General features: G+C 37.6%; 2 protein-coding genes across 4 annotated transcripts in view; one reads left to right on the top strand and one right to left on the bottom strand.

Annotated features, from left to right (window-relative positions):
* The window catches only part of kcnh1a (potassium voltage-gated channel, subfamily H (eag-related), member 1a), an 88,200-nt gene extending 86,172 nt beyond the window's left edge, over positions 1–2,028 (bottom strand). For all 3 annotated transcript variants that reach the window (XM_066671250.1, XM_066671242.1, XM_066671259.1), the window contains exon 1: positions 1,852–2,028. In XM_066671250.1, the coding sequence (XP_066527347.1) occupies positions 1,852–1,924 (73 nt within the window). In that variant the 5' untranslated portion in view covers positions 1,925–2,028. The remainder of the gene's footprint in view (positions 1–1,851) is intronic.
* A 4,732-nt stretch (positions 2,029–6,760) lies between these two features.
* The window catches only part of plb1 (phospholipase B1), a 29,084-nt gene continuing 14,446 nt past the window's right edge, over positions 6,761–21,398 (top strand). The window contains exons 1-17 of the mRNA XM_066650422.1: positions 6,761–6,782; positions 9,557–9,625; positions 9,756–9,819; positions 11,767–11,801; positions 15,604–15,655; positions 15,770–15,821; positions 16,238–16,288; positions 16,379–16,444; positions 16,796–16,866; positions 17,236–17,326; positions 18,779–18,886; positions 19,008–19,073; positions 19,435–19,494; positions 19,995–20,093; positions 20,597–20,657; positions 20,766–20,824; positions 21,055–21,128. Of these exons, the coding sequence (XP_066506519.1) occupies positions 6,761–6,782; positions 9,557–9,625; positions 9,756–9,819; positions 11,767–11,801; positions 15,604–15,655; positions 15,770–15,821; positions 16,238–16,288; positions 16,379–16,444; positions 16,796–16,866; positions 17,236–17,326; positions 18,779–18,886; positions 19,008–19,073; positions 19,435–19,494; positions 19,995–20,093; positions 20,597–20,657; positions 20,766–20,824; positions 21,055–21,128 (1,100 nt within the window). The remainder of the gene's footprint in view (positions 6,783–9,556; positions 9,626–9,755; positions 9,820–11,766; positions 11,802–15,603; positions 15,656–15,769; positions 15,822–16,237; positions 16,289–16,378; positions 16,445–16,795; positions 16,867–17,235; positions 17,327–18,778; positions 18,887–19,007; positions 19,074–19,434; positions 19,495–19,994; positions 20,094–20,596; positions 20,658–20,765; positions 20,825–21,054; positions 21,129–21,398) is intronic.

A 21,398-nucleotide genomic window follows, 5' to 3' on the forward strand; every position in this document is an offset into this window, starting at 1 on the left:
GAGCTGAATATATGTATAGAACTAAAATCAATGAACATAAGTCCTGGAGATGAAATGGGGTGCAACTATGTTCCCTAAGTAAAGGTACTGAATATACCCTTGAGGGTACCACCAAGGGGACAGCAAAAGATACCACCAGAGTGACAGTTTTTCTGAGCGTATACCCCAAGACCCCAGCTACCTTAACACGGTACAGAACCCCAAGACATATTTACCTTATAATGAACAGTACCCACAGACACAGCTACATCTGAACAATACCGAATAAATACTGTGCAGTGCCCCAAGACATAGCTCCCTTTCAATGTACAGTAGCCTTTGACATAGCTATATGCGCTGAACAGTACCCCATAACACATACCTCATACTGTGCAGTACCATGAGGATCATCTATCCTACCCTATCCAGTAGCCCAAGACACAACTGCCTTGCACTGTACCACATGATCATAACAAACCCACACTGTAAATTAAAACATTTTTTTCTGAATAATTGTTGATGCAATTATGAATGAATGAACATTATATGGAATTTTTAGACTAGTAAACACAGAAACATTTTAAAAACTAAATTTTTTTTCTGGCTAGCTAGACCTCAAAATATAGCAGTAGCTCAAGACTTAAAACCTACAAACATGTAAAATGTCGACACACGTGATGAGGAGGTTTATCAATGTATCCAACCCCCGCCAGGTTTGATAAATGTGTTTAACCTGATAGCTAGACGTCTAAGCTTTTCTCTAAAATGCGCGGGAAACTATATTTGGCATTTTATCCGTTAATTAACTCAATCAAACCACCGGTGTTTAATTGCTGTAAGAAAGCTAGGCTAACTGCTGAAAACCTTGATATAAAAATCGTCCCAGCCATAAAGTATGAATCTAGTACAATCTAAAATGAATGGAAAGCAAACTGTTACGTTTTTAATATAAATATGCTGGATGTATACTTTTAACATTGCAGATACATTGTTACAAATGATAGAAATGTTTCAAAATGAGGTCTAAACGTCATGCAAAATTTCGAGCCATTTTCATACATTACAAATGTTTCTGCTAAATACAGCTTTTATAGCTTGGGATTGTACACAGTAAATTCAGAAGTGTTAAATCAACACTATTAGTGTTAACACTGAGAGTGTTACATTATTACACTAATAGTGCTAATTTAACACTGCTGAATTTACTGTGTAGCTTCAGATTAAGAAGAGACTTAAGGTTTTACACCTAACACTCTCTGACCTAGAAGAACCCTCAAAAGTCGAATTAAAAGACAGTTTACTCAATTTATAAGAGAGGAGAAAAACAAATCCCTGAACTGAAAGAGAGGACGCCAACTGCATTATTAAAAAGCGTCGTATGTGCTCAAGTATGTTAAGTATAAAAACGTTTAAGACGATGTTAAAAGCTTCTTAAAACGACGTAGTCTTGTTCTTATATCGTATTCAGTGTAAACCTTTAGAAACTGAATTTTTAAGATGCACTTGTTTCTTCGAATTTAATTAGTCTTTTTGAGGTATTTCTCGATATATTGCGACATGGACATATTATACATGCATGTTTTCAGCCAACCACAGAACAGAAGAAGGCAGAGTTACTTATGTACGTTAGACTAATACAGGACTATGGTATTTCATTAAAACTGCCTGGTTAATCCTTAATAATAATAGTAATAATAAAACACATTTAACATTATACAGTTCAAACTTCTCACACAAAGCCTAAGGTGATGCCCCAGATGCAGATTGATATAACTCCCCTTCTTTCTGTCTCCTCGGTTTTCCACCTTAAAAAAGTTAGCCAGACCCCGTGTGGGGGATGCTTTAAGACCGTATAACGGTCGCTTGTCTTACCGTTGGACCTCCGCACGATGTTCTCCAGGAAGGTGTTCTGCGGGGCCACCAGCCCCCGGCGGCCGCCCGCCATCGCTTGAGTCGGACAGGCGAGCTGATCCGCAGCGCCGAGGAGCGGTGGAAGACTAAGCGCGTGCACACACACACACACACACACACACACACACACACACACACACACACACGCACACACACACACCTGCCTCTCTTTGGATAAAGTGGCTGAAGGTAGTGCACCATCTACTGGCTGTCTTATGTCAGTGAAGAAATGAAGTTGAAATGAACAATATGCGCACACGTAGTTATTGGCCACGAGTCCCAGGATTTACAAAACAATCTCTTGTCGAACGCACACTTTATACATTTTACCGTGGGTCTTTGTTCCCATAATTTATATGTCATACTCCTCTTGATTCTAGAAACTCACTTGACTAAATCTATCACTATCAACTGTCAGCTCAGGAATCAGGTCTGGTGAAGTTGTCGAACCTACGTCAATTAAATAATTTGTAGTAAACTAAAAATGAACATGTAATAGTAATATTTACAGAGTCCTGCGGGTGATATTCCTTCATAAAATTAAGCGGTGCAAACGACATAATTACACAGACCCACTTAGTAAGGTATAGTATTTTGCAATTTGTAAAGCATGGGAACAACTTATTAAGGCATGGGTGTGAGATATTTGATGTGTGGTAATAAAATATTTAACAACGTCTTTCCTGCAGCTCCTACATATTCAATATCTAGGCTAGTTTCCATGCCTTGACAATTGTTCCCTTAATTATGTCTTTCGCACTTTATATGTTCTTCTAATACATTAAATATCTTTTTCCCACACCCGAATTACTAATTCTCATATATTAAATATATGTTCCCATGTACTGAATATCATTCACACACTTTATGAATTCAGCAGAATGTATATTGTTAGATGACATACGGCCAAAAATTATTCTCTTATGCAAAAAAACGTGTATGGGAAAATGTTCATGTTTTATTAATCTGTTTATGAACACGTAGCCTGATATAGGTTGGCATATTTTTTGAGAAGAGGGAATTAATGTCACGTTCAGCTATAATAATATCTCCATATTTGCTTTTGTATTTTTAGGTTTATTAGTTTTTTAAAAGCCCTTTAGAACTTTTACATTTACACAAGTTTCATTATTCATTAGCTCTGATAATTAATACAGACTTAGTTTGCTAGAAGAAATTGGAGTACTCTAAAGTAAAGGTCCAATCTATTCCCCCTTAAAGGAAAGGTGCAAGTTTGTGGTTTCGCGCATAGTCTCCACCAGATGGAACTAAAGAACAATTTAGTCAGAAACCTTTTGAACTTTTTCTTTTTAATTGTAGTTTAATGTTTCTTTCACACAGATGCACTGGAGCTGTGGCGAACTTTACACTCTCAGAAATTTTGTCACTGTGGTGGTACCTACGAAGCCTCTAATGTGTCATGGTGGGTTTATTTAGCCACTATATAGTAGTTTGAGGCCACAAAATAATATATTGAGGCCACAAAATAGTAAATTGAGGCCATGAAATGACTGCACACCCTGAGAATACTTGTAAAAACCTACATTGTGTTCCACCATTTTTGCTATTTGATTCTCCGCCGTATACTTCTCCTGGAGAAAGTTCTCTAATTCGCACTGCTTTTCCTTGTCGTCCATGAACCTCAAGGCAATGTGCATTAACGTTAACCAACTGTTATCCGGTGTTAGACTTAATCTCAAAGCTTAGTTTGTGGTTGTTCAGCTGCTATGCCAATCAAACATGTGTGCGTTGCAAATGAGGGTCCCTTGGTCCAAGCTTCAAAATATTATTTTGTGACCTCAAACTACTATCTTCTGGCCTCAAAATACTATTTCGTGGCCTCAAAATACTATCTTGTAGCCTCAATGTATTATTTTGTGGTCTCAATATATTATTTAGTGGCCTCAAAATACTACCTTGTGGCCCCAATATATTATTTCGTGGCCTCAAAATACTATCTTGTGGCCCCAATATATTATTTTGTGGCCTCAAAATACTATATAGTAGCCATGACTTGCTAAATAACCCACAATGTCACCTTAGGGGCTCCGTAGGTACCTTTTGCTGTATCTGTGGTGGTACCCTCGAGCGTACATATTTGTACCTTTAATTAGGGAACATAATTGTACCTTATTTTATTATAATTGTAGAATTTAAAATTGTTTTGATTTCATACGCCCCATTTCATCTCCAGGACTTTTATTATGTTTTTTCTATGACACAGTTCCATAATGAAAGATTACAAACATGTAGCTCTCCTTCTGGAGAAGAGAATGTAACGTACCTTTAAGGAACAAAACTGGACTTTTAAACAATTGTTGTACCTTTAAAGGTCCATTTACACAGTTTGTACCTTTAGTGATCAATAATGTACCTCTACCATACCTTTTTTCTGAGAGTGTAGATTCAGATTATGGTTTAATTTCTGTGGGTGAATTTGCCTGATATCAGCCACAGGATTTATTGCTTTACATTAGCTATAAAGAAGCTTTCCTCTAAAATGTCTGTTGCAGTTACAGACAATAGTTGCTATGTACACTTTGTTTGTTTACCCTGTTCTTTAATGGTCAGGACCCCCACAGGACCACCACAAGGCAGGTGTGATTTGTCTGGTGGATCAACCTCAGCGCTTCATTGACACTGCGGTGCACTCTCAGAATAAAGATATGGTAGACATACATCATTGTTACCAAAGGTACAAACAGTGTAAATGTATCTTTAAAGGTACAACAATTGTTTTAAAGTCAATCTCCCCCACCCCCTAAATGTATGTTATACTCTTTTCTCCAGAAGGAGAAATGTTTATTTGTCAGTTTTCATCACAGAAATGTGTAAAATACAACAACTTAAGAGAATCCTGGAGAGGAAACGAGGTGTATGGAATCAACACAAGTTTAAATTTTACAATTATTATAGAATAAGCTACAATATTATTCTTTAATGAAAGGTATTGGATATTTGGGTATGTGACACCACAGAGACAGCAAAAGGTACCACCACAGAGTTTTTCTGACAGTGTGGTGGCGTTGTGTTAATGTGTATTGTACTGTTACAAATGGATCAGACACAGCAGTGCTGCTGAAGTTTATACCCAGCCAGCTGTATCCTGTGTCAACTGATGAAGGACTAGATGAGGACCAACACAAAATTTGCAGCAGCAGATAAGCTAATGTCTCTGACTTTACATCTACAAGGTGGACCAGCAGGATAGGTCTGTCTCATAGACCAGACACAGTGTTTAAAAGTCAGTGCTTAAGGCTCACTGATGTGCCAGGAAGCCAAGGGGTGGGCATGACCATGAAGCCCCATACAGAGCAAGCCTTGATGCACTGTGTGTCCGCTTGTCAAAGTGGCTAGGAGCCTTATGCCATCGATTTAAACTGACTGTTCACTTGCTGCTTAAAAAATCTCACTGTGACAGGTGCCATGTGTAAAACTATAATGTAAGAGACCTCACCTGTCAGTGTTTTTTATCTTGTGGCTGTATTTGAAAGAAAGGAAGTGATTGGAGAGTCATTTCCCCACTTAATCAACTCTTATCATCAAATCTTTTATCATTTTATCATCTCATTAATCTTATCAGTACTGCAGGCACAGATGATTTTAACAAAATACCCTCTATTTTATTTTGGTATCACTCCAATAAGGATGTGCCCCCCAACACCAACTGAGCCTGGGTCACCTCAGCGTTTCTCCTCATTAACCTTTTAGAAGTGTTTCCTCTCTATGGTGTCTTGCTCTAAAGAGGATTGGACATGACATCAGTGTTGTTTGTCCATGTCACAAGGATACTTTGTTCAGACCTTGGAGATGACTGTGTATGACAGTATCTGCTTTACAATGGGCTAAGATATTCTGATGAAGTCTGTTATCAGGACATTTTGCTGTGTTTGGAGGATTCCTGCTGGGCAGATATGAAGATTGAAGGAACAGGTTTGGACTAGTGCTGGGCGATGTGAGCGCAAATCAATATCACGATTAATTGATATACGATTGAGGGCGGCACGGTGGCGCAGCAGGTAGTGTCGCAGTCACACAGCTCCAGGGGCCTGGAGGTTGTGGGTTCGATTCCCGCTCCGGGTGACTGTCTGTGAGGAGTTGGTGTGTTCTCCCCGTGTCCGCGTGGGTTTGCTCCGGTTTCCTCCCACAGTCCAAAAACACACGTTGCAGGTGGATTGGCGACTCGTAGATGTGTGTGTGAATGTGTTACCTGTGAAGGACTGGCCTCCCCTCCAGGGTGTGTTCCCGCCTTGCGCCCAATGATTCCAGGTAGGCTCTGGACCCCCCGCGACCCTAAATTGGATAAGCGGTTACAGATAATGGATGGATGGATGGACACACATTCACTCACACCTACGGACACTTTCGAGTCGCCAATCCACCTGCAACGTGTGTTTTTGGACAGTGGGAGGAAACCGGAGCACCCGGAGGAAACCCACGCGGACACGGGGAGAACACACCAACTCCTCACAGACAGTCACCCGGAGCTGGAATCGAATTTATATAATCAATATAGCCAATATTATGTTGATTAGAAGTTCTGAATGCAGATTCAGATTAATCTTTGATTAAATGCCCAGCCCTAGTTTGGACTGCAGGTGTGTAGGCCTAAGTAGACCTCTTCTACACAGTATAAAGTTCCATACAGGCCAGAATACTTTTTCCATCCACCTGTCTCATTTTTAGACACTCTAAGAGACATAAAGCTTCTTTGACGTTTGGAGACTGATTGTTCCCGGAGAAGGACGCAGTGGCATGAGATAAGAACTTGTTTTGGACTCATCTTTACAGCAAAACAAACTTAAATGCTGCATTCAACTTTCATTCATTTATTCTTTTTTATATCTCTATATTAAGTGCTGGTATGATAATGGGACCAATCTGCCTTCAAGGTCAGATGTGTATCTAATCTGAGACTCCTGACATAAAAAGTGCTCAGATAAACCTTTTTTTTTTTCACTGCAATGATCCATGTGATTCACCCTGGTTCACTCACCAGAGGGGAGTAAAAGAATTCAAGAATAAAATATTTTGTTCTCCCATATAATACTGGTGTTGTGAAATATAAATGTGTTCAATAACAGGAAAATATCTAATGTTTCTTTTGTCTTTAAAAGTGAATGATGTCATTTCTGCCACCTTTCTGCATGATTCCATTAATCTGCTGTAAACATAGAGAGTCCAAGTGGTTTAAAATGAACATTATGAATGTTTTTTACAAGTTTGATAATTTTTTTAATGGTCCTAATCATCCTCCCCATGTCTTCTGAGGTGTTATACTGATGAGGGCAAGGACAAATATAGGTTTTCTACATAAAAAACTTTTATTTTACATATGGCATAGTCTCATATGTGACCTACTCTTGCACTTACAATGTTACATTAAGAATAATTTTAGACCAAACACTTATTCATTCATTCATTATCTGTAAGTGCTTATCCAGTTCAGGGTCGCGGTGGGTCCAGAGCCTACCTGGAATCATTGGGCGCAAGGCAGGAACACAACTGGGGGTGCCAGTCCTTCACAGAGCAACACACACTCACACATTCACACTTTGGAGTCACCAATCCACCTACCAACGTGTGTTTTTGGACTTTGGGAGGAAACCGGAACACCTGGAGGAAACCCACGCAGACACAGGGAGAACACACCAACTCCTCACAGCTCTTGGTTATTGTTTTTTTTACTCAGTAAAAAATACTAGTAAAAAAATCTAATGGCTGATAGTTTTTATAAGAGGCATTAAATGTTTCTGACGTCTGGTTATTATCATCACCAAAAGAGAATGCGAAAGTTCACTTCAGACCACTCTACAAAACATATATCTACGTCAATGTATCTCAGAAAACCTGCGTAATCCCCCTTTAAAGCTACAGCAACTTATCTCTCTCTGTTTACTGATGGGACTATCAGTAAACTCTCAGGAAGAACTGCTACAAATTTGTATCATTTGTATGTTGAAGAACAGTAATTATGAGTTAAAGTGTGTGGAAATGCATTCTCTGTAGAAGACGTATTGAAATGTTTTCACTTAGAAAAAGAAGAACGAGACGCCCAAAATTTACGTTAATGTTCATATATATATATAAGTTATTGGAAAGATAATAGTTGGATTTTTAATTTCACAACATTTTTATGCAAATATTTAAGCAAAAGTGGATTACTGTAAATATTTATGACCGGTTATGTCATTAGTACAAACAATTTCAATAATCTTGTTGTATATACGGACAACAATAACATTTAAATACAAAGCTCACCGTCTTCTTTTATAATATTATTTCTTGCCTTGGCACAGTATGTGAGCATACAAGACGAAGCCATAAAGTTGCTCAGTTGCCATCATTATATTTTTGTTAACAAGCCATTTAAGGTTTCTCCAGAAGACATAAATACACACACACACACACACACACACTCACACACTCACGCACACACATACACACTGAAGGGGGTGGGTCTGAGTGTTACAGTATTTATACTGGAACAATGGCATGGATGAGAGTAGTCAAGTTGCTGAGCTTGTACCAAGAATTGTACCAAGGATTTGTTCAGGTCGTGTCATAGAGACTTAGGAGTGGTGCCCTGAAAAAGCAACGCCGAAAACGCTCTCATCTCAGCGCCTTCATGAAGCAAACACAGGCTACTACTCAACTGCTTGTCCTAATAATTCTGATCTCTGCATGCTCAGGTATTCAGACATACATTCTCTCTACAGAACAAAAATTACACTGTAAAAGATAAGGTTTTAACTTTAACTACAATTTAACTTTTAATGCAGTAATGTGCAAAGAATTGAAATCCTATAGTTAATTTAAAACAAAACAAAGACAATATTTCATACTGAAATTGGGACATTTTATTGTTTTTTGAAACATATTTGCCTGCAGTAAAATTACCTCTGGTTAAAAAAAATGGTATTAAGGTATGTGACATGATTGAGTTTAATGAGATTATTTCAGAAAGGCTTTCAGGAGTAAAGATGGGGAGGGGTTCACTGGGCAAACAGTGAAATAATTCAAGGATAAATTTTCTCAACTGTAAGAATCAGGAGAAAAAGGCCTGACACCTGTGGTTTGAGGCCCTCAGATGGCACTGAATTAAAAAGATAGTGGAAATCAGTGCATGGGCTCAGAAACACTTCCCAAAAACCACTGTCTGTGAACACAGTTTGTCAAGATTTGAGGAATTTGGATCCAGAAATGATGTAGCCTTCTCTGGACCTGAGCTCATTATAGATGAACTGAGGCAAAGTGGCAAAGTGCCCTGAGGTCTGACAAATCAACATTTTACTTTTTTTTTTTGGAAATCATGGATTCCACGTCCTTCGGGTTAAAAAGCGGAGGGGCCCATGCTCCCGTCTCAATTTCTTGGAGAGTGTTTTTGGCATAAAATTCAAAATGAGCAAATGATTTTTATAAAACTATAAACTTTCTTCTGTTTCAACAGTTCAGATGTTTTCTTTGTACCATTTTAAAATAAATATAGCGTCAAAAAGATTTGCACATCATTGCATTTTTTTTTAATTTACATTATTCACAATGTCTGAACCTCTTTGTAAATGGGGTTGTACATTTTTATATTGTTTTTCTATCAATATACAAATATATAATATGCATTCACAATAAACATATACTCACTCGTAATTGTTTGGTTGTTTTTCAGAGACAAGCAGCAAGTCTATGCCAATTTTTCCTGAATCCTTTCCCCAATTACCCTTACCACTTTCCTCAGGTGAGTCTAAGGCAATAAAATTTTATTGTATTTTTGTTATTCATCCATTCAGTAAATGTATTAATCCCAAATAACTGTTAATAAGTTAATCCAGTTAACTGTTATTGGGATTTGTTTTTTCTGATTCCAGTCCACTGTTTGAGGCTAGGAGATGTTTCTGTGGTGTCTGCTCTTGGATTGTCCCCTACACACAGGTACATTACTGCTGCAATACTTTTACAGTTCTAAATACAACAGTTCTAAGTTGCTCAAAGAAATAAATTAGAATTGCCGTAGTATCAGCAATATGAAAAAATCTATGGCATTGGCAAGTTTTACTAATCTTTAAGAACGGAGAACATGTTGGAAAATGTTTATGAGCAGCCATACCGAGGACTTGTCTAATTAAACTCTATATTCAGCTAAGTGAGAAGAAACATCCTACAGAGCTGCCTCGTTAGCCACTGCCTACATGGGCAGCTGCCTCCGCTTCATAGAAAGGTTATTGAGTCGCTGTATTTAGACAGTAATGAGATCACCACTTGTAATCATCATTTCACATGACCTGTGTTTATTCTGCTCAAGACGGAATTCTGCAAAGCAAGATTAGGCCTGCACGATTAGAAGGAGTTGAGGAACATTTCTGTTGGACAATCATCAAATGTGGGTCCAAGTTATCTCGCTAGACACAACTCATCCTTTGTTGAACACGCCCTTAACTTACAGTCACCTCAGAGGATTATCTTATTTGCTGTTTTAAAACTGATAATAAAATAAATGAGCACTACTGACTGCTGCTAAGCAGAAGTAAATTTTCCTCTGAAGAAGAAGGATCTCATGCTGCCTTCAATTTCTCTTCAGAATTTCATTCATTCATTCATTGTCTCTAATTGCTTATCAGATTCAGTGTCGTGGGGTGTCCATAGTCCATTCGGAAACACTGGGCACAAGGCAGGAACACACTCTGGCCAGTCCTTTGCAGGGCAACACGCAAACACACACACACACACACACACACATTCACTCAGAATTATGGACAAATTTTAAGTTGGCAATCAACTTACGAGGTGGCATGGTGGTGCAGCAGGGAACCAGGGAGCTGGAGGTTGTGGGTTCAAGTCCTGCTCCGGGAGACTGTCTGTGAGGAGTTTTGTATGCTCTCCCTGTGTCCGCATGGGATTCCTCCAGCTTTGACAGTGAGACTACCTGCTGCGCCACAGTGCCGCCCACTTAAGAAATGCCTAATTATTAATTTGTAGGTCATAACTATTACACGATATGCATTTAAGTAGCTTTTGGTCGGGTAACGATGTGCACCATGAAATAAAGAGGTTGACAATTGAAATCTGGTGTGTGATTGGTTGGAGTTGAACATGACAGACAGGTTTCGGTTTATGAACTCCTGCCTACCACAGCTTTTCCTTCCCTGTGTTTTGAAGCCATGGTGTTTTGTTATTGACAAGCCTCCCTCTCTGGAAATGTTCACTAAAAATGCACTTGTTCCACTGGTAAATTTGACATTATGTTGGCATTGATGTGCGCTCACCTTTTTACAATATTTCCAACACAACGTGAAGGTGGCAGTACTAGAACTATGCTTAAATTCTCTAAGAATTGAGACCTAATATGCTCATAGTAGAACATATAGTATAAAATGCTGAGGAGATAAATGTAGAGAGCTTATTTTGATTTGGTTCACCTATATATATATATATTAATAATATAGTAAGTCTTGTTTATTTAACCTGTAAGGCAATACTGGAGATAGTAATGCTAAAGACTACAGGGCAAGTTAAACCATTAAATTAATAAGTAACTAAACTAATAATATGTTATATATAGGAAGAGTCCACCTTCATCACAGAAATATTTGGAAGAACACTTACACTTATGAGTATAATTCTCAAGATAATTCTCATAATTACTATGAGCTATAATGTTAATAACCTTATACAGATTTTCTTGAATTCTGGGGGCCCTCACACAATTAATTTCCCTAGTCAAAGTTTGCTTAACAGCAGCATTCTAGAATGTAATGTAATTACAGTACATTTGCTTTTCTATTTAGAAAAATAATGAGTGTATTGTTGGTTTTACTGTTTTTCTGCAACAGCATCATAAAATTTCATAACTCACTTGTTTTATTTTCTGCATGTGGCCAGGTCTGATGTAACAACAATTCTGCATGGACTCTCAGGTAACACTTCATTTCTATTGTCTTCTAACCTTGTGAACAAGAAGCATCATTTGTATTGTATTATTTTTTGTCTCAAACTTGACAATCTCCAATTTATCCATTTGTGCTTTACTTTACTTCTTTATAATATTTATATAAAAATTTCCCTAACATTAGTTTTTGGTTTTGTTTACATGCAGCAAGGGCCAAATGTTTGTAGACTTTCAGCATCTGATAAAACTATTAACACGACCACATGTGCAAAATGACCACTCCACCACCTTTGAGGCAGATGAAACATAAATGATTACCTGCAAACAGGCGAATGTGGAATGTGATAAAAACAGATTTTCAAATGGCGTACAATAAAGCAGTAAAGCTCCACCTAGATGCTTGTGATTTGCCTGTTCTGACTCACACAAATTCCTCTGGAAGAATAAATGTGCAGTAAATTGTACAATTAATTATTTTTCAAACAGTTCAATTTGTTAGAAATGTTGCAAAAATTTCAGTACTTTGGTTTACTTGAATGGAAGCTAATGTAACTGACTCTATGGAAGCTGCAGTATGCTATGCTGCCTCTGAGGAAGTACATTCCTGCACATTTGAGTTATGACTGTTGTCTCAGAGGATGCTGCCGAATGTTATATAAAAAAAATTATTCGGCCTCTGAGGTTGTTTCTAAAGAGGCACATTTTGCACACTTGATGTATGATCGCTTCCTCTGTAGATATTGGCCTACAATAATGCTTCTTCCCCAGAGGCAGGAGAGCATTATTTTAAAACATTCTGTAGCCCTTTCAAAGGCAGTAATCATAGCATAAGTGTGCAGGAATGTGCTTCTTCAGAATATGCCTCAGAGGCAGCAGAGCATTTGAATATTCTGCACCTCCCTCTGAGGCTGTGAGTTACATTATCCTCCATTCAGGTAAAAAGAATAATAGTAAAAAAGCACCTCCAACAAATTATGAATCAGAATTAAGTAGAATTAAGGTCACAGTAACAAAAGAGAAAGTTATATGGCACACTTATTGCCACAGGCAGAGTAAACAAACACTGGGTCTTACCAGTTTACCAGTTTATAGTTAGGAATTTGAAAATTGCTGCCCAAAACGTTTTAATCACATTCATCCCCGCCTGTTGGCTGGTAATCAATTACATTCCGTCTGCCTCCAGAACCATTCTGAGTATTGATTTTGCACACATACTTACCACACAGAGTTTACTAAACTTTTTGTAGCATTTGTAATGTTCTGGGAGGTCACATATTGGGACAAGTTGGACAAGTCCTTTAGTTGGATGAATTTATGTTGGATGATTATGTTGGAAGTTCCAATCCTCCAGCTAAACCCAAATTAATGGACACTAATGGGTGCAATAGGCAAGGCAATGCAAGGCAAATTTATTTATAGAGCACTTTTCATACAAAAGCAATTCAAAGTACTTTACAGAAGAAACAGTTAAATTAAAAGCCAGAATAAGTCCAATAAAACAATTAAAGTCCAATAAAACAATTAAAATATTGCAGTAAAACAAATACATAAAAAGAGTAAAATGATAAAATGATTAAAAATGATTAAAATAATTAAAAATGATACAATAAAAGAAACTAAAGTGCTGTTACAGAATGAAAGTGCTGAGTATTTTAGAGTGAGCTATAAGCCTGCTCAAACAGGAATGATTTAAGTCTTGATTTAAAAGTGTCTAAAGTCAGGGCTGTTCTAATGTTCTCAGTCAGCTGGTTCCATTTATGAGTGGCATAGTAGCTAAATGCTGCTTCTCCATGTTTAGTTTTCACCTGAGGAAGGACTAACTGACTAGTTCCTAAAGATCTGAGAGCTCTGCTCGGCTCATAATGGGCTCTAATTAATGGAAATGAACAGGTTCTACATAATTCTGTAAAGCTTGAGGAAACTATGTTGTCCATTCTTGAGTGATCTAGAGGAATGATCCAGGAGATTTATCTGACCAGGACTAAGATAACTAGTAGGCACTTTTCATAGGGAATCAAAGTTAAAGGACAGTAGAACAGTGGTGGCCAAAGCATGGCACTGTGTAATGTTTCTGATTCTAGTGGTTGGGCCAAATCATCTATAAAGCCCTCCAGCATTGGGCTTTAAACGAGTGAAACAGTATTCTTTAAAATGATCTTTTTTATTTGTGAGTTAAAGGGTCATAACTAATCATCCAACAGCAGTCCTTAACCTCATTGCTGAGTATATATATTTGCAGTCACATTAACAGTAATCTTGAAACATGTCATTTTAAACCTTCCAAAAGAGCAGAAGCTCTTACTTCAGTATAAAATTCATCATTCATTCATTGTCTGTAACCACTTATCCAGTTCAGGGTTGTGGTGGGTTCGGAGCCTACCCGGAATCACTGGGCGCAAGGCAGGAACACAACCTGGAGGGGGCGCCAGTCCTTCACAGGACAGCACACACTCACAGACACTTTTGAGTCGCCAATCCACCTACTAACGTGTGTTTTTGGACCATGGGAGAAAGCACCAAACTTCTCACAGACAGTCACAGAGCAGGACTCGAACCAACAACCTCCAGGTCCTTGGAGCTGTGTGACTGTGACACTACCTGCTGTGCCACCATGCTGCCCATTATAAAGTTTATAAATACCCTTAATACTCCTTCTGAAGAAAAGTTGGATGAGCAGATATACATAAACTTTAGTACAATTCTCTTAAATTCAGTTTTATTCTTAGAGTGCTTTTTACAACTGGTGTCGCAAAGCAGCTTTACAGAATTCTACGTCATAGTCCCTAGTGAGTATCACTGATGTGATATCACTCCCTCAGAGAATAAGGAAGGAAATTTGAGAGGAACCAAGATTGGCTCCAGTGTGCCCTGGTTCACACTGGAGCAAAACAAACAAACAAACATCAGTGTATGGACAGAGACCAGTGCGAATACAGAATTATAGAGTTATAATGAGTTTATTGACTTTATTGAGTTTACAGTAGGCAAAAATCTTTGTGTGAATAAAAGCTAACAGTAAATGTAAAAAAGCTAGAGAGGGTTAGAGAGGGAAGATGACTTTCTACTTTAACAGATAATAGAGATGCAAATGTGTAGCCAAGTAAAAACCTGTTCTTGCAGTGAATGTTTATAAGTTCATAAATAAAGAGAGAGTACGCACACATAATGCGAACAGGGAAAGATTTGTTTGTTGTTCCTGCTGTATATTACTTTACTGTGTCTTCATACTCGGGTTTAAGTGGTAGAATGGATTGTTACATAATACATAAATATGATTTGGAATATGTGCTCTACTGTCACCTGGAAATATGTGGAACTGATGATAATGTTTAATCTAGATGAACTCAGGCTGACCTGCACATTCTGAACCAATACTTATACTCTTGTCCACTCTACTACTGTTTATGATAGGGTTATCAAAGCTGTATGGCTTCACTATCAGAAAGCCAAGGTCAGCAGCAGCAGCCCTGGATCCTGAATATACTTTTCAATTAGAAGTTATGTTAAGAGATGCAATGAACATCAAAAAGTCAACAATGTTAAGATACATTCTTTATTTACTATTTATTATCTTATATGGAATTATGTGGCTCTTAAATACTTTAAAGTGTTGGAAATCTGGTTCACATCCCCTACTGTGTGAGCAAACGTTTTTCTGGACTAGAGCTGTTCATCTTGAATCATTCTGACTGGGTTACATCTTAATTATAATTCTGCAGAACATTTACAAAATGGTTTAAATTCACCTTAAAACTTAATTAAACCTGATGAGGATGAGCTGGACCAATACTGCAATTCAGTATTCATATCTGTCCCCTTCTCTACCACAGGGATTCTTTCAAATTTCAATCCTACTGTGAAAACACTGCTGCCAGAAAAGGGGTAAAATGCACACAGACACACACAAACACACACACACACACTTATGCATGCTTATTATTTTCCTAGTGAATGTGTTTGTGTATTTGATGGTGTGTTCGTGTGTTGATGTCACAGGACTCTGCTGCAAGAAGCTGAGAATCTTGCGCTCTCACTCAACAATAATGAAGTAGGACACATACGCAGTTATTTGTACAAGATGTCCTTTAAATTGTTGCCATCCATCCTACTGTACTTTTTGTATTTGTGTAAATTGTCTGGGTTCCTCATATAAATCTTATGGGCCTGCATTTGAAAATGAGCCAGTTCATTGCATATCACTGTGGTGATTAATGTATGGTGTCCTTGGTATATGAATAAACTATTTTATTTATTTGGTCCAATCAAATCAGTTTGACAGATAACCTAATCCTATACACTAACACTGTTACAAACGTTGGTTAATGCATTAGGAGTCTTGCCCATTGACTATTAATAGCACAGTGAGCTGTGTTTACTCAAAAGCGGAATCAAACTCCAGCCTGCCACTAAATCATTGCAGTTATTGCCAATAGTTAATGCCATCTTTCTCACTTTCTCTTTTAGTGGAAGCTGCTATTCCTCTTTGTGCCAGCGGATGAACATTGCCTCTGTCAGGTCACATAACCCATCACAGATCACATTAACCTCTCACAATATACCGTACAATGTAGAAGAATGTAGATTAAATCCTTCTTTGTGTTTCAGGCCACTTCAGCAGTGGACACAGCCGTGAGCAGAGTGGAAGAAGCTTTGGATAAACTGCATGAGAAGGTGAAAAGATTTACCTGCATAAAAAGAGGTTTCATTACTGAGTGAGTAATATTTTTATTGTACAATTGCAGCTTCAAAATCATGGTGATGCACCAAGGAACTTTAATGGGGAGAATAGAGACTCTGGCTCCAGGAGCAACAAAAGCATGACATTAAAGCAGTCATTTTCTCCAATGAATCTTTATTCTAGTGGCCCTGTATGTATCAGAGACCAGAAACTTAATCAGAAACTTGTTTTAAACAAGGTCGCCCGACCACAGGTGGGAGACCCACTGTATGGATCATAAACTGGTTCAATGAGATGCTTAAAAAGCAATTTGTAACAATAATCCTTTCTTTCGCTTACTGTAGTTGCACCGGACCCTTGTTCATGTTGTGGTTTGGAGTGGGCAGATGGAAGATGAAATTGATTCAGATGAGGGGTGAGGATTTTGTGTATATTTTGATTCTGAATATCATTGCTGTCCAGTTAAAAACGTGTATCACCATTTTTTGTGATTTATTTTTTGTTTACTACATTATATGAACACAGCAGCCGCACTTCTGATTTTGGGGAAATTTCATGATGAATGGACCAATAGAAATGCTCCAAAATTAATTGGAGTAAAATATTTTTACTCTGATCTCAACTGAACGCTAAGAAGGATTTTTCTTTCTCCTGTAAAGCTACAGTGTTGGAGATACATGCTTTTCATTGGACAGGCAAAAATATACTGATTAAAATACTGGTCCATTCAATTTGTTGATCTGGGCATGTGTCTCCGTGTGTGTGTGTGTGTATGTCTATGTAGAGCTCATGAGTTTCAGCATGAAGAGGATATCAATGGAAGGTCACAGAAGATCACTAGGTTTGAAAGAGCCACCCATATGGCTTTGTTACAGGTAATTTAGCATTAACTGTGTATTTGGTGTGTGTGGTGACATAAGGACATTAGCCTTTTACTTCATTGTCACAGGAGTACCACTGTTCTTGCAGTACACAGATCTTGCCCCCCTGACTGAAAACTCAAACAGGGAAACCCTTGGTCCTAAGGAACTCAGGAACTCTGAAATATTCAAATCAACTGGAAAGGGGCAGCTTTGCTAAAGTTTGGATACATATATGTTTTTCTCTGCCTCATGGCCCAACTGATTGTCTCTAGAGATTTCACATTCAAGTTCCACAGGGTGCAAGGCATCCCCTCGCTTAAGGACAAGGCTGCCATGTTCTTCCTGGTTGGAGTTCCTCAGAAGTTTTCCTTTTAAGTTCAGAGTCCAGAGGGCTTGATCTGTGGTACACTGTCAGAAATTTTTTCACAGTGGTGGTACCCTCAAACGTGCATATTTGTATCTTTAATTAGGGAATATAATTTTACCTTATTTTAGATTATTTGTAGATTTTAAAATTGTGTTGATTTCATACGCCCCATTTAATCTCCAGGACTTTTATTATGGTTTTATATATGACACAGTTCTATAATGAAAGATTACAAACATGTAGCTCTCCTTCTGGAAAAGGTCAGCAGCAGCAGCCCTGGATCCTGAATATACTTTTCAATTAGAAGTTATGTTAAGAGATGCAATGAACATCAAAAAGTCAACAATGTTAAGATACATTCTTCTTTTGGAATGTAACATACCTTCAAGGAACAAAACTGGACTTTTAGACACTGTTGTACCTTTAAAGGTCCATTTACACAGTTTGTACATTTAGTGACCAATAATGTACCTCTACCGTACCTTTTTTCTGAGAGTGTAGTTTGGTGGCTATGTATTTCGCATTTATGATGGACTCCTGTGTGTGTTTGTGTGTGTGTCTCTGCAGTCTGTGTATATTACTTGTGCATCGTGTATGTTATTTATATAGCATTTTTGTGTGTAACGTGTAATTGTAATTGAAATATTCTTTTTATGCTAACTTGCTTATTATTAAAAATACACAAAAAAACAACAACCCTAGAATTGTATTAATTCATTATGTTCACATTTGCTAACTTTGAAATCACCATTTTTAACTCTAAACCAAAACACACATGTACTTTACGATACAGCATTATTATTTGCAGCTCTTTTTTGCTTGGTAGAACTCATAACGAAGGCAGTGATGAATAAATCCTTCTCACTTGCCATTTTCAAACTACCTCATTTTAAGGTTATGTTTTGTTGAATAAAGTGAAATTTTCATTTTTAATACTTGGTTACTATATAATTTTTAATAATGGTTACCATATAATGACAAATGCTCAGGAGAATTTTGAATTTCAATTATCCATTACACAAAAAATGAGTTAAAACTTATTTGTACACCTAATTAAATATATTTGTTTGTGTGTGTGTGTGTGTGTGTGTGAGTAGGAATCTCTAGGCAATCTCCTTCAGAGGCGTGGCTGGTGGAGTGTTAGAGAAGATTTTACTGTGGTGCTGCAGTCTAGTCCAACATATATTGACTCCTCAAGCAATTCAGTGAGCCAAATTCACACAACATTTTGAGTCAATATACAGAATACGTCCAAGGATTTTGGACACCGCTTATGATTAGTGAATCATACAATGTAAGTCTGAAAAATGCTAATTTTTCTTGTAGAAAAATGAAAGCCATATGACTGACTCACATTTATCAGATACGCTCTTCGAGCTGTGGACAAAACTGGTGAGTTAATATCATTCTGTTAATAGCAAACCAGTGAGAGCACAAGAAGGTTGTAAACTCATATTTTTTTCTGCTGATCATGTGTTGACACAAAAAAAGAGTGCACTGTAGTCATGAGCACAAATCACTGAGCCTTTGTCACTTGACAAAGGCCAACTACTCGGATAACTACTCTGATTTGACAGATCAAAAGGTTAGATAGATGACTGATAAGATAGCAGATCTAAAGATAATCACTTTTAAACTTATTCAGCCAATTTAGATAATGTAATCTTGCTGGGCATCTGCAGGCATTAAATTTTCACTGATATATGACAAGTTATCACTTCTATTTCTGACCAGTCATGATTGTGTTTTCCAGTTGCAGCCAATGAAGGCCAGGTCTGAACTGAAGGGAAGAGGTATTTCCTGTCTGTCTCAGGTGAGTTAGACACCAGGTGAATGACATCTCATTCTTTGAACCTACCAATTGAGACTTGGGGTGCATTCATTCTCCCCAGAGTGACCTTCATCTTTTAATTGCTGTCTTACGTAAGTCTTAATTTATGGTCTCTTGTGAGACGGTCCATTATAAGAGGGTAATATGAATGTGCCGTTTTTAAATTAATAAAAGGAGTACTGCAAGATTTTGCGCTGCTCACAAATGCATGCGCAGCGGCACTAAACCATAACTCTTTCCAAGCCATTTGTTCCGGGCTGTCAAAGAGTATATGACTGACCTTGCTTTCTCAGGGTAGGTTGGTAGGATGGCCCTCACTCACTAAGTGTCACCTAACATTTGGGTGTCTAATGATCTCCTTCAGGTTTGTTGAGCTCTAGTAAGAGGGTATCTTTTCATTCACAAAATCTGATCATAAGTGGACATGAATGGAGCTGACAAGGTCTCTCATATAAATGTATATGGTTTACTGTATGTTTTAGGACAGTCCATATCTTTTAACACAAGGAAATTTTTCCAGCCAAGGATTCAAGCCAAGGAGTCACAAATCATTACACATCCCATATTTCCAGCCAAAACCTGTGAGTCCCTGTTGCTTCATCAATGTGAAATACACTGCTATGTGTTGTCTCTCTCTCTCATATATTCATATAATGTGTGTGTGTCTTTTTTTCTGTGGATCTGCCAGTGTTAATCTCTCTTCATTCTTGCTGCTGTGTTTATTTCTCTACCTATTTTCTTTTCTCTTCCCTTAGTTTTAGGCTTTAAGGGCCAGTAGTTACATGCAAAGAAATCCTGAAAAAAATGGCATTTAGTCTCACGTTTTTCATTAAAATTACATGAACAGTGTAAAATTTATTCAGGAAAATACCTAGATGAAAACTGAAAGAACAATCAGAAAACTTCAGGTCTTCAGGTTTCAACAGTAATAAAAAATATACAGTAATAGATACAAACAGACAACGTCAAATGGTGATTCACTGCTTGTTCTTAATCCACATCTAGAAAACAAGCTGTATGTGTGTTTGCACTTTGTGTTAGTGTGCTAATATATGGTCCCTTATATGTGATGGTATTGTCTCAGATGTTGGGCACTAATCTCTCATGTGCCTACAAGAGTCCATCTCCCATTGTTCCTACCTCAGGTAAAAAAAAAAAAAAAAACACCCACTCCACGCACAAACACAAAGCAATATTAAGTTTATATTGGGGTTAATTATTTCTCATATTTTTCCCATGCATTTTCCCTGTAGTCCACACCTTGAGACCTGGAGATATCAAAGTGGTTGGAGCATTAGGAGACTCTATTACGGTGAGATTTTATCTATATATCACTAACTGTTATTCAGGACTATTGCAGCACATTATGCTGAATGACAATCTTCAGATAAATGCAAATTAACAATATAAATATTATATAAATATATCAAACAATTTAATACTCAGGGGAATAAATACACACAATAGTAAGTAGACAGGACAAGGAGTTCTAGATAAACTTCTGAACCAAGTCAGTAATATCATTTCTTGTGTTAAATGTAGGCAGGCAATGGAGTGGGTGCAGCTCAGATCAATCTCCTGGGTGTAATGACAGAATATCGAGGACTTTCATGGAGGTAAGGCTCTTACACTCAACACCTTGCAAAGCTACACAGTTATCACTCAGCATTATCTCAGCTAAAGCAACTGGGTTCAAATCTGCACTCAGGTTTAGCAGGTTAAAATCGCCCACTAGAGGGCATTATTTACAGTGTTTTATATTAATGGCACCATGTGATTGAATACACAGCAAAATTAATTGTTTTGAATTTACAGTTTTACATTTGCAGCATATAAAGTTAAAGTTTATTGAACATCAATGACAATTACCAAAAAATTACAGATTG

This window comes from Hoplias malabaricus, chromosome 1 (genome assembly GCF_029633855.1).
Source record: "Hoplias malabaricus isolate fHopMal1 chromosome 1, fHopMal1.hap1, whole genome shotgun sequence".
Classification (NCBI taxonomy): domain Eukaryota; kingdom Metazoa; phylum Chordata; class Actinopteri; order Characiformes; family Erythrinidae; genus Hoplias; species Hoplias malabaricus.